Here is a 12754-nt window from a genome sequence, read left to right as displayed (position 1 = left end):
CAGAGCACATGTATGTTCTATCTCACACAGAGCACAAACATTCAGCTACAATGTAATAAGAAATATGAAATATGGAAACATACACCTCCTTACTGTCACTTTTCTACCTTTCTACTGCCTCCTACACACACACACAATCCATTTTTGAAGAGACACACGCTGCGCCAACCCCTCCCACGCAACGGCGAGCCACTAACGGCAGCGCCTGATTGGTTTAATTACTCACATTGATCAGCCTGAGGCAGGACCATCACATAGGGGGGAACGAAGACCCGTTCTCTCTCTCTCTCTCTCTCTCTATTCTACTTCTGCTCGGGTGCTTTGTCGCTATGTGTATGACATCTGGTGAGTCCGCCCATACTAAAAGCATCACAATGTAAGCTATCGCCAGCTATCCCCCTCAAACATCAGATTCCCTCATCACCCAAATATCCCCCCCCCCCCCCCCCCCCCCCCAGGATTCCTTTGTTCTCCTGTGTGTCCTAAACCGTCGCTATTCGATTGATCGGAAACTTTCATCGTGCCATGAACCCAGCCCGTTTATGCCTGCAAATACCACCACCAGCCCTGTCCCTGACCACCCCTCCCCCTAATTGAACTGGCGCCTGCCTTTTAATTAACAGCTTGGCTGATTTGCATAAGGCAGAGCAATTTGCATACGAAGGGGTGGCCCCTCCCCCTGCATGTCTGAGTGCTTGTCACAGTGCCAGGAGAGGAGAGGGATTTGACGTGAGGGAGGAAAGACATACAGAGAGAGAGGAAGGAAAGAGAGAGAGAGGAAAGAGAGAGAGAGGAAGGAGAGAGAGAGGAAGGAGAGAGAGAGAGAAAGAGAGGAAGAGACTGCTACTGCTCTGCTCCCTTCCAGGTCTCGACCTGCGATGGGACATGGTGTGGTTGGGGCAGCGGGCGCGCGTGTTTGGGGGTTCGGGGACTGATGTGTGCTTTGAGGAGAGACGGGGTACATAGATGCCATTTTGACAAAAACCCTTGGTTTTAGAGATTGTTTGACTCGGTCTGTCATTTCCACACAATGCTGCCCATGAAATGATAGTGTAAGTAAATAATTATTTGCCTAGAGATATTAGCTCTGACAAACCTTCACAGGATTTGAATGGCTATAATTGTCCTCTGAGCGATCTCTTCTCCACTGCTCTCTAATATCAGGTGTAAGTGCTCTACCTCCAATGATCAAACCTTGACCTTTTGGGGTCCTCCTTGACCTTTTGAGGTCCTCCTTTTCTGTTTATCAGTTGGAGAGAGCATGGTCTCTAAGTAGCTGAGGCCATTAAACTTCAGGTATGCAATTATGGACCATCAGGCACTGCCGTGTTGTAAAAATGCTAAATGACCATACAATTAAACGCTCCCATGTCTGACATGAATAATAATCAATGATTATTATGAACAGGCATAGTGGAGAATTTCTAGAAATTTGGGAGGATTTTAGCTATAGTTCTATTGTATATGTTCCATTCCAGCAATTGCATTTATACAGCATCAAGTAAGACACATTTCATGAAAAAGAAACATGAATATTTACAACTAATCTTTATTTCTTTAAAATAACATGATATCAAAGGCAATTCTGTTATCAATACCGGTAAAAAAAATTAATCACAATGAATACACAAGACAGAGTGTGGTGAGATTTGAAGTCTGAATATCATAAATTGTTTAAAAGAACAGAAATATCACTGAAAGAGATGTATGTCCAAGTCATGAGAACGAATTACAAGTGGGGAATTATGTCTCTGGGTGCACAATAATGAGACTAAGAACCATCCTTTAGTCTACAATATGCTTGGACTTCCTTCCAGTTTTTAAAAACCCACTTAGGGACAGTCTCATAAATAGGCTAAAACTGAAGGCCAAGGCACACGGGTACAATCGTTATTAGGATAACTAGATGTGTGTGTGTGTGTGTGTGAGGGTGTACGCACACTTAGTACAGACTGGCATACTGTCATTATACTGTGCATAAATACCATTTTAAACCACTCTTTAAATGCATCTCTATTATAACACATATTTATTATTTGGAATTTAAAAGGCACTGTGGGGCAGGCATGTGAAATCCATACAACTGACATCACTCATATAACAAAGAAACTGCGGTATAAAAACGACAACAGCCACTAGGACATGGGGCTTGTATTACTGCGTGTGGTCAGCCCAACATCCAGTTTAGGCTCATCGCTGGTGTGAAAGTCATCCCAGAGAAGTGTCTCTAAACCCCCTCCACCTCTAACCCACCCCCCCACCCACCCCCCCTCATCTGACTGGAACATTGCTGTGTGACTGTGTCTCCATTGTCCAAAAGAATTTGTTGGCTAACTAATGAAAGTGGGACTTCAACAATATGCACGTGCGTCACACAGGGAAGGTCAAACTGACAAAACATATTGCCTGGCTAAGTGGTGTTGGGTCTGGCTAGTACATTAACAATGAGTTTGAGAGTATTACTGAACTATTCTAACATACAACCATCACTGTTAGGTGCATCAGACACAGGCCTGGCCGGTTTGACAGGACGTGCTGCCGTCAAAACTGACACGTCCTGCCCAAAACTGACACAAAGAAGAGAGAACAACTGGAAACACAGGTAGACTGGAGGGCAAAGGAACCTAGGGATTTGTAGTTATTGGTGACCATCTAAGACCTGTTCTCTCTATGGAGCTCTAGGTGGAAGAGTGTGCATGGGCATCGACAGTCCACGTGTCTGCTTTTCGCTTGTCGTGGGCTTTCCTCCCTCCCTCCCGTTCCTGTGATAGGGCTGTGGTTTTCTGGGGGAGGGGCTCCCTCAGAAGGAAGTGAAGGCTGGTGAGATGAGGGGGCGGGGAGGGAGGGGCTCTCGGGGCCCTACATCTCGTGGGAGGTCAGGTGATGCTCTGGCACGCCGTTGGCGTGGCCGTGGGCGGCCGTGTTGTTCTCGTTGAGGCGGCGGACGCGATACACCTCGTAGTGGATGCTGCTGGTGATGTCCTTGATGTTCTGCATGTGGCTCCTGAGGTGACACATGCAACCAGTTACACACACAGTTACGCACCCCACACAAGCAGTTACACACACTTGTCCGGATAGGAAAAGAGGACTCAAGATTATCAGTCAAAGTCAGAGCCGTGTGTTTGTCACTCACCTGATGAGCAGGTCTCGCAGGTAAGCAAACTCACAGTGAGCTATGTTCTCAACTGCAGGGAGGAAAGAGACCAGAAGGGTGGCAGTCAAAACTAAATAAAAAGCACCAGTCAAACATGCAAAGTGTGAAAGCATTCGGTGTTCTGATGCAGGCAGAGAGGCACAAGCCTCGTCCGCCTGTGCCACACCTCCGATGACAACATCCTGGTTGACTCGCTAACAAAATGCAGCTTTCCATGTTTGCCACTAGGTGGTGCGGCACCACAGTCCAGTACAGGAGCCAGTACAGTGTGTGTACGTGTCCCACCCCGCCAGCCCCCTAACTCTTCCCCCCCTCTTTAGCTTCGAGAACCCCGCCATCGCTAGACTAATTCAATTTAGCCTAAACCGTTAGGAGGAGATAACGGCTGACGGCTCGACAAATTCTGCCTGACAGCCGGGGCCCAGGCAGCCCGGGAGAGGAATGTACGTCTGGAGCCCAGATTCCATCCCTGGTCTGCAGACCCAGGAGAGAGAGAAGCGGAGGGGGGGGGGGGGGGGGGGGTACAGCACAACTGCCTGTACAGGATATTAAAGTTTCCTTCAGGAAGACTTCAATAAAACGTGAGGTGTCTACCTTCTGGCCTGTCTCTATCAGATTAGGGGGTCATTAAAGGCGAATATCGGAAATGAGATGAGCTGAAGAGCATTTTTGTGTTTCATTTGATTTCTTCACACACACACAAGGATGCGTGTGTGCCCACACACACACACACAAGTAATAGCCATGCCTGCTCTGGCATTCTCTTAACTTTAATATGCTAGCAGAGAGAGGGAAATGAAATGTGTAGGCCGGCATACTTTGAGTACATTGGTTTAGATGTGCCAATAGAAGCACCAGGGACAAGGGGACATTACTCTCCTTGTCTTCCTCTTCTTCCTTTGCATTCTCCCCCTGCACTTCCTTCTCTTCTAACCCCTGGCAATGGGTCACCACAGCCCAGGACACACAGCTGCCTTTGTGTGGGGGCGCCCCCCCCCCCGCACACACACACGATGGCTGTAGTCATGTGGACCCTGCCAGCTGCATGGCACACGCCACTTTTCTCTGTCTGGGTTGATGTGGTGTGTGTGTGTGTGTGCATGCATGTCCAGTCAATCAAAGGCCCCATTTGCTTCTCCCTCTACTCTTTCCATCTTTCAGTCCTTTGACGGCTCCTTTAGACTCCTCCCAGTGACAGACAGAGGCCTTGAGGAGACTGTATGAGAATGCAGTGACAGAAGTGGGTGAGATGAAGTCAAGTCGTTAAAATACCTTCTATGGTGCCCCATTTTGTTTTCCTTCCCAGAAGCCTTCTGCCATTGACCTGGTATTCCTGGTCGCTCCCCACCACAGCAAATGGGATCATCTCCTGCAGAAAGTCCGCAAGGGGCAAAGGTCAGGGGTGACATTTTGTGATGTGAATGTGATGTCATCCTAACCCTTTCCGTGGATGTAAAGGAGCAGGTGGTGTGGGCCTCCAACATATTTTACGGCCCGATTACCAGGAGTGTGTGTGTACGTGTGCGAGAGTGTCTTACTCTGATCTTCTCATTGATCATCCTGTCCTCTACATCCTCGTCAAACTCCTTCTGGGGGTACACATCGATCCCGTTGGCTCGCAGCTCTTCCCTGATCTACACACACAGGTAGGAGGAGGAGACACTTAATACCCCTTTACATTGGCGTATATAGGCTGTGGGTGTGTGCGTGTGTCAGTGATCAGAAGGGGTTGGGGCGAGCAGTCATTTGAGGGTGTTCGAGGTCCACAAATGCACACCAAAAGCTCCAACTCATAAAGGCTCACCATCACGCCTAACTAGAGCCTGTCGTGAGCCCAATATGCCAAAGCCTGTAGGAGCCCCCAAACTAAAACAGTCTGTCTTCGGAATCCTCTGAATCTTTCAAAGATGGGACAGCCCAACAGACGTTAGCTGAAAGACATGCTTTCACCCACTCCCCAGTGTTATTTGCATAAATCCCTCCACTAATCCCCCCCCCCCCAAAATGCTCCATTTAAAAAATCAACACATCGGAGTCTACACACACACACAGTTGATTTTTTCCTATCCACTCTCACATGGCTTTCTAATGAGAGACTGCCTGGTGGTTTCTTTGTACACGATGCCAGTAACAGCAAAGCAAATGAAAGCCTGCCTTTTTTCAATTACTACCCTCTCAGCCTCTTACCCCTCTCTCTGATCTCTCCCCAGGGGTCCATGATCAAAATGGTCTTTTTCATGTTTTGGCACCCCGCGTGGGAGGAAGTGATGTCATTGGATTTCCACTGAAGCCACATCAGCAGTCTGGGGGCTGGGGGTTAAGGGAAGGAGGTTCCTTCAAACCAAACCAAGCCGATCCTGAACTCTTTATAGAGGCTTTGACCTTGGGAGCCCTCTCTACACAGGGCTGCTTTCTCATTGGCCGAAGACCAACGGCAGCTGCAGAGGCCAAAGAAGACTCCAGAAACATTTCCTGTAAATGTTTCTGGCTTGAAGGAACCTCCCTCCAACCCCAGCCCCCAGACTGCTGATGTGGCTTCAGTGGAAATCCAATGACATCACTTCCTGTAAATGTTTCTGCTATGACACACACCAGGACTGGAGGAATTTAGAGAACATATGCCTGAAAGTGAGGGCAGAAGAAGTCAGAGAGCAGATGAGGAGGAGGAGGAATGCTCACCTTCTTTTTGAAGAAGTCCCTCTCCTCAAGGGTGAGTGTGTCTGCCTTGGCAATGACAGGAACTATGTTGACCACTTTACTAAGGCGCCTCATGAACTCCACATCCAGAGGTCTCAAACTGAAGAAGGGAGACAAAGGCAAAGCAAGTTAGGTGAATATTTGACCTGCTATGACATGTAATGGCCACCAGAGGACAGTATTACAAGGTCCTGCAAAATAGCGAAACTCTACAGAAGCCAGCAAGCAGTACAAGTCACATGCATTTAAGACTCACATCTGGGACCAAGCTTATTCAGTGGTTGTCACCGTCAATCAAACCTCAGTGAGGATCTGCCCTTGACTGGTGGGCGACTTAAAAGGAGCTGTGGCTGGCTTGAGCCCCTCCCTCACCAAGCGTTGAGCGTCTGTTAGCGGTCAGAGCAGCTGACGCTAGCTCTCAGCACAGCACTGGACACTGGCCACCATGAACAAAGACCCCTGGGTTGTCCTCTGTCATCCTTCCGTTCTCTGTCCCTCGACACACTTGCTTCTCTCTCCAGTCACACCCAGTTGAATCTCCCCCCTTATTGGGCTTCTCATCCTCTCTTCCAATTCCAAAAGTGAAAACCAGCCTTGAGACAGATCTTGGGCAGAACATGACAGACTTCTGCAGTGCTGGAGCAACATGAAACGCTGCACTGAGGATCTCGGTGGGTGCCCACACACACACACACACACACACACAGATCCTGGACACCCTTAAAGTAGCAGCACGGCACACAGGGGTTGAACGTGCAGAGACTTTCCACAGAGAAGGACATTAAAGAAGACTAGTACTGCATGCTGGGCTTGTATTATAACAGGCGTTTCAGGGTGATTCAGTCAACTTAGTGCTGCAGTTTGGGCGGGGGTTCGTCTGGTGTGTTCGTTCCAACAGCTGACAGCACCCAGATCTCCTGCAGCTGCTGGTAGAGGGGTGCCAGCCCAGGATCAACACAGAGACATTCCACCACCCCTGCCTTCCGTTACTACACAAAGTGTTCTTGGTGTGGTGTTGCTCAACAAACAAATGGCAGCAACATGCCATCTCCAAAATTGTCAAACGCTATCCTTATTTTTTGCCATTGGTACACCCCAGACTGTTATGTCTTTAAGGGCCATGCGGGTTCAACCAAAACAGTGCAGAGAGGGGGGGGTTAAACCATACTAAAACATAACCAGGCCCAGATGTGAATTTTGGAGCGAGCAAGCAACACCAGTTGAAAGGGGAAGTTAAACATGGCATTTCAAAGTCCTGGTGGGACTTTCCCCATCAATCTAGTCATGGAAAACTGGTGTTGTGGGAGGAAGGGGTTCTTGGCAAAGAGTACATGTTCACATCTGTGGACAGAAGTCAGCACAGATAAGGCCAATTCATCCACATTCCATCTGACTGGAGACCTTTCCATGGTCTGGTTACACTACGCGATGCCAAGTCATTGTGTGTTTGATATCAGAGTCAACTGGTACGGTTCTCTTTGGTTCTGTTGATGCAGTGCTTTCTGAGTATGACTCATGCCCATGACTCATGCAGAGTCATGGGCATGTTTTTACATCAGAAGGGGGCAGCACTGCCTCGGTGTGCATGTGTGTGTACATGTGTAAGTGCAAGTGAGAGATGAAATGTCTGCGTGATGTGACTGCCAATAAGTCATTGGGGCATGACATCAATAATCAGTTTACGAAAATTAGATTACGTTTTCAAGGAAACTTGAAAACACTGATCTGAAATTCTGTTTCCTGATCTACCTCAGGGACTTCACCCTCTGTACAGTCACCATCTTCCACATTCACCTTCACATTCCACCGGAGGAACGTGTGTGTGTACACACATTCCACTCTCAGAAGGAATGTGTGTGTGTGGCTGTGTGTGTGTGTGTGTGCACACTCACCAGTGTCCCGTGGGTGGGATGAAGTATATGCAGCAGTGCACTCTGGAGTCTGGGATCCTCTTCTTCCTGTTGATGTTGATCTCCTCCTGCAGGTAGCGCTCATACTGGTCATTGATGAACTTCATGATGGGCTGCCAGCTGAGAGAGAGGGAGGGAAGAAGGGAGTCAGGTGGCTGAGCGGTTAGAGAATCGGGCTGGTAATCAGAAGGTCACTGGTTCGATTCCCGGACGTGCAAAATGACGTTGTGTCCTTGGGCAAGGCACTTCACCCTAATTGCCTCGGGGGGAATGTCCCTGTACTTACTGTAAGTCGCTCTGGATAAGAGCGTCTGCTAAATGACTAAAATGTAGAAATGTAGAAATGGAAGAAAGGAGGGAGAGACTTAGAAAGGGAGAGAGATCTGCTCATCCTTTCATCATCTTTTGTCTAGTTCTAAGAAAATGGAGTAAAAACATTTTGACCATCCAGGATGGAGATTTTTCTTTGGCACCTTCCATTAAAAAGATCACAACAATGGATGAGCAAATGCGACTGTTTACATTGTATTTAGTAGTCCAACAGCACAACAAAAAAAAGTAGTGCATGAAGAAGTACATGAAGAATGGCACCTTACCAGTTCTCGTTATTAATCTGGTCCCCAAAGCCGGGTGTGTCGATGACAGTCAGCTTCATCCTCACCCCCTTCTCTTCTATGTCTGAACAACAGAAACGCAGAGTCACGGTGAGGTAAGGAGAAGCCTCCCGAGAGACCTGACTCCACAGAGAACTGCTGGAGGCCACGAGTCATACAGGAAGAGGATGGAGATGATGATCACTGCCGTGTGCTTTGGTCAATAACCCCGTAGTCTGGAGTTGGGTGGGTGAGAGAGGAGTGGCTTCCGCCCTTCCCGGCCTCATCCCCCCCCCCCCCCCCACCTCTCCCCCCACCTCCCCCCCCCCAGCCTCATTCCATCCCCCCCCCCGATCTCACCATGGCTGATGGACTTGATCTCAATGGTCTTGGGGATCTTCTCCTGGGACGTGGCCAGCACAGACTTTCGGCTCACCTTGGACTTGAACAGCGTGTTCATCAAGGTAGACTTCCCCAAGCCACTTTGACCTAAATACACAGACCCACATGGCTCAACAAAAAGTTCCATGTACAAGCTCGAAGACTTACAAACTGCAATTGTCGAGCTCGCTGGAACAGCTGTGGAATTCAGAATAATGACCTTGTCATCACACTTGCAACACCTCCAGCCTCACAGCTGTCTTTGGCGACAGCAGGAAGAGGTTGCTGGTGTGTGATAGCAGGGCCACAACCATCATCAATCCCATTCTCTAAACATGGCCACACATCCATTCAAAACACACAAATTGGCAGTACTGTCTTTAAAATGGTCTCTTGATTTTCATTTCCAACAGGTGTTCACTAGGTCACATCACAAAGCATTAGCCCAGGCTAATAACAGGCACATGGCCAGTAAAGTGCTTCATGTCAGGCTACTATGCAGACCAACCTCAGTTGGAGAAGCATAAGGATGGGGCCCATCTGGTTGTCTCCTACAACATGCTGTATGGACTTGGCTACCAAGAGTGTTAAGGATAGTTAAATGTGTTTCTTCTGCAGTGTGTCACTGACTCATCTGAGGTGGACAGCACCAGGGTCTAGAAGAACTACATGTCCCCTAAACCTATTTGGCCAGTGTGAGTGTCAGAGTGAGTGAGAGTGAGAGGAGGGGGGCTTAGGTGAGGGGAGTGAGGTCTGGGTCTCCGTTCGGTGTCTGTGGAGCCGACATATCCCCACATTCCACAGCGATTACCCCTGGTGTCCAGGACACAGCTCTTGGCAACACACCACCCGTCACTGCCGTCTTTAAAAGGGTGAGAACACCATGTGACTCCTATGACTCTCCACCCCACCAAGCTGCTGTGCTGCTGCAGATTGGGGAGATGGGATTTCCATGACAGTCTGCACACTACGTTACTAAATAGATCTGTGTGGAAGACTCACTGAGGGAAAGAAGTGTGTCCTTCAGCCACAACCTATAACAAATATTGCTTCTACACTGAGGGAAAGTGCAGTGTCTTGGGCAAAGCTGCTGTTTGTTTTGGTGACTTCAAAACATTATCCAGTAGCCAAACTTTTTAACATGGTTTTTGTGTCGGGAAAATGGAGGATAGATGTCCTATGGATTTAGGTTTGTTTTGCAATAGGCTACTGTTAACAATTATATAGCTATGACATCCCAACCTGCAGAGACTCACTTCCGGGAGGTGGCTCCCCCCACGCCAACATTTGCGGGCGTCAGGGAGCCACAATTGAAATGCGGGAGACTCCCGGACCTTCCGGGAGACTTGGGATGTCTGCTATGATAATTATACTAATTTAGATTGGAGATATAGGCCTATGCCTGATGCCTAAACATTTGAAATCACAAACTACCATAGCCATACATTTAACGGCTATGGTGTGTATCAAATCATTGTTCATTGTTTAATGCATTAGGCTAAATGTTGTAGCTTCTATAGGCTATTTAAGTAGATTTTCTATAAATGTAGCCTACATATTGAACTGATGAGAAAAAGAAAATGAGAATGTCCGTGGTAAATCATCGTTTTCCCGTTGGGTCAGTGTTACAGGTACTTCTGGTTAAGCTAGAACACGGTCTAAGCCTGACAATTATCCTGACCCAGACCAGGCTAGTTAACATAGTAACGGAGTTCGAACTACGTTGAGCTAGCTTTATGGAACCGAATGAACTAGAAATTAGGCATAAGTCTGGCTTATTCGGTAAACTCGCTTTATGGAACAGGCCTCTGATAACTTGAGATTCTGTTTTGTGGATTGTTCATTCCTAGAGAGATCAATCGGTCAACATGCTAAATACACAACCCCTACTTTTTATGGACAGCATTATGTAAAACCCAGACATTCGTTCAACCTAGCTTCTTGCAAAGTAAAAAAAAAGCACACACACTCATTCTTTTCGTTCCGTCTGCTCTGAGAGTTTAGTCCTGGAACGCTCACACACACCCCCACCTTCACCCATTTAACTTATGTGTGCCACCACCTCTATACAGGGAGTCAAAGGAAAAATGGTATAGCAAAATAACGTATTCTCTTAGCACACTATTTTCCGAAGTGATGTACAGTACAGGGAGTAATTTGAAACTGGGAACTTTTGATCTTCAGGCAAATGCTCTAACACGGAGCCAGACCAATCCCCAAGACATGGAAGTTTTCCATAGACTAGATTACCTTACCCACAAACTCAGACACCTCTCCTCACCTTCCTCCCCAAGGCTACATCTTTGAGTGAATCCTTTTATCCACGAAAGTAGACTGTCAGTCGCGACATCGTCAAATGGAGACATGGCTCCAAGGCTCCGTACGTTGACGGCGGCTGGAGAGTGCGTGTGTAGGCTACTTATTAGCCATAAGCTAGTGTTAGTGAGTCTGGCTGTAGGGAGTTAAAAGGGCTGTGTGTGTACATGAATATGTATTTCAGGTCGATTAGAGAGAAGATCTTCAAGAAGACATCATTTGGGATACTTGAATTGAAAGTAGTACTGTAAGATAACCCATACGCTGTGTCACGCATGGGCAACTTTCAAGAGGTCTTAACAGTGGTGATGAAATAAACCTACGGGTTTGTACAGTATGTCTCTGTATTTTAACACCCTCCTCTGCGACTGTGTGTGTGTCCTGTGTGTGTGTGGGGATTTGTGGAGAGAGAGTTTGTGTGTGAATTTGTGTGAGTGAGTGAGCGTGCGTAAACCTCACCCACGACCATGATGTTGAGCTCGAAGCCTTGCTTCATGGCTTTCCTCCTCATCTGCTCCAGGATGGCATCGATGCCCACGTAGCTGAAGTCCACGCCAGGCTTGTCCCCACATCCCGCCAGGGCAGGGGGCATCTCAGGCACCGCCACCTCAGACATGGCACTGCTGCTGTAGCTGGGAATGACCTCAGACCCTGCACATGGATACATCGGGAGGGATGGAGGAAGAGAAAGTGGGAGATGGAGGAGTGAGGGGGGGGGGGGGAGAGACAGAGATGTGTCAACACCAGGAGTGGAGAACTTGCTTCCTTCCTGTGTGAACTTAACCTTGCGAGACAGCTGGTTTCGTGAAATCCCAACCACACAAGAATCCATCTTGCCAAACTCCAAGTTATGCATTTGTGCCCGAACCAAAGTGGGTCGGACCACTTAACGTCCTATGACAAACTACTGGCAGTTACGGGTGTGGTTGAAGTTAGTCCGTAACAGATGGTTCCCCCAAATCACCTGCCAAGTATATATATATATGTTTTTTAAGTGCCTGCCCTTTAGCAAACAGTTTCGAAGTACGATTTCCCAGACGGCTATGTGTAACAAGCCATCTGGTGAGTCAGGTTAGCATGAGCTACCATGTTGTAGAGACGCATTCAGCTTGAAGGACCCCTCAGAGCATTGAGGCATCCCACAGGTTAGTGCAGAGAGAAGCCATGTTGCTGTATCATTACAGCCCGGTTCAGGGTAGCCGGAATGAAAAAGCTAGAGCAGCTGCAGACATAATAAACAGGAGAGAGAGATCCACGCAGAGCTGCAATCTTGGGCTGAGGCCAAACACACCCTAGCCTTTCATAAAATATACTTGAGAGTATGTCACACAGGCTGACGCTGTAAGGCTAACAAAAGACAGCCAAAACAGAGCCACTCTCTCACTGCAGCTCCTAGAACCATATCCAGTCTTCTCAGAGAGGTTAGACACACATGGCATGTTTGTTTATCTTCACCACAGGGGACCGGTCCTCATTTTTGTACTGTGCATAGGAACATACCGTACAGGTCGAGTGCTCATACATCTTTAAAAGAGCTGTAGGACCCGTCACAGGTTCATGACTCACTTTTAATATGTGTAGAGTGGTCTCCAGGACCCACTCGTGGAGACAGGGAAATGGTTGATTACTCATTTTTACCCTGTGTATATAGGTGTATCTGTGATGGTAAATAGCTACAAGCTTCCCAGCACATAGAAAGG

General features: G+C 47.9%; 1 protein-coding gene across 5 annotated transcripts in view; it reads right to left on the bottom strand.

Annotated features, from left to right (window-relative positions):
- Positions 1-2272: 2272 nt before the first annotated feature.
- The window catches only part of LOC136940600 (septin-9-like), a 60370-nt gene continuing 49888 nt past the window's right edge, over positions 2273-12754 (bottom strand). For all 5 annotated transcript variants that reach the window (XM_067232798.1, XM_067232801.1, XM_067232799.1 and 2 more), the window contains 9 exons: positions 11514-11705; positions 8718-8846; positions 8361-8442; positions 7747-7884; positions 5837-5954; positions 4696-4791; positions 4430-4526; positions 3137-3188; positions 2273-3004 (listed from right to left, as the gene is read on the bottom strand). In XM_067232798.1, the coding sequence (XP_067088899.1) occupies positions 2860-3004; positions 3137-3188; positions 4430-4526; positions 4696-4791; positions 5837-5954; positions 7747-7884; positions 8361-8442; positions 8718-8846; positions 11514-11705 (1049 nt within the window). In that variant the 3' untranslated portion in view covers positions 2273-2859. The remainder of the gene's footprint in view (positions 3005-3136; positions 3189-4429; positions 4527-4695; positions 4792-5836; positions 5955-7746; positions 7885-8360; positions 8443-8717; positions 8847-11513; positions 11706-12754) is intronic.

The sequence above is a fragment of the Osmerus mordax genome, chromosome 3, assembly GCF_038355195.1.
Source record: "Osmerus mordax isolate fOsmMor3 chromosome 3, fOsmMor3.pri, whole genome shotgun sequence".
Taxonomy (NCBI): domain Eukaryota; kingdom Metazoa; phylum Chordata; class Actinopteri; order Osmeriformes; family Osmeridae; genus Osmerus; species Osmerus mordax.
This window is presented reverse-complemented; position numbering and strand designations above follow the sequence as displayed.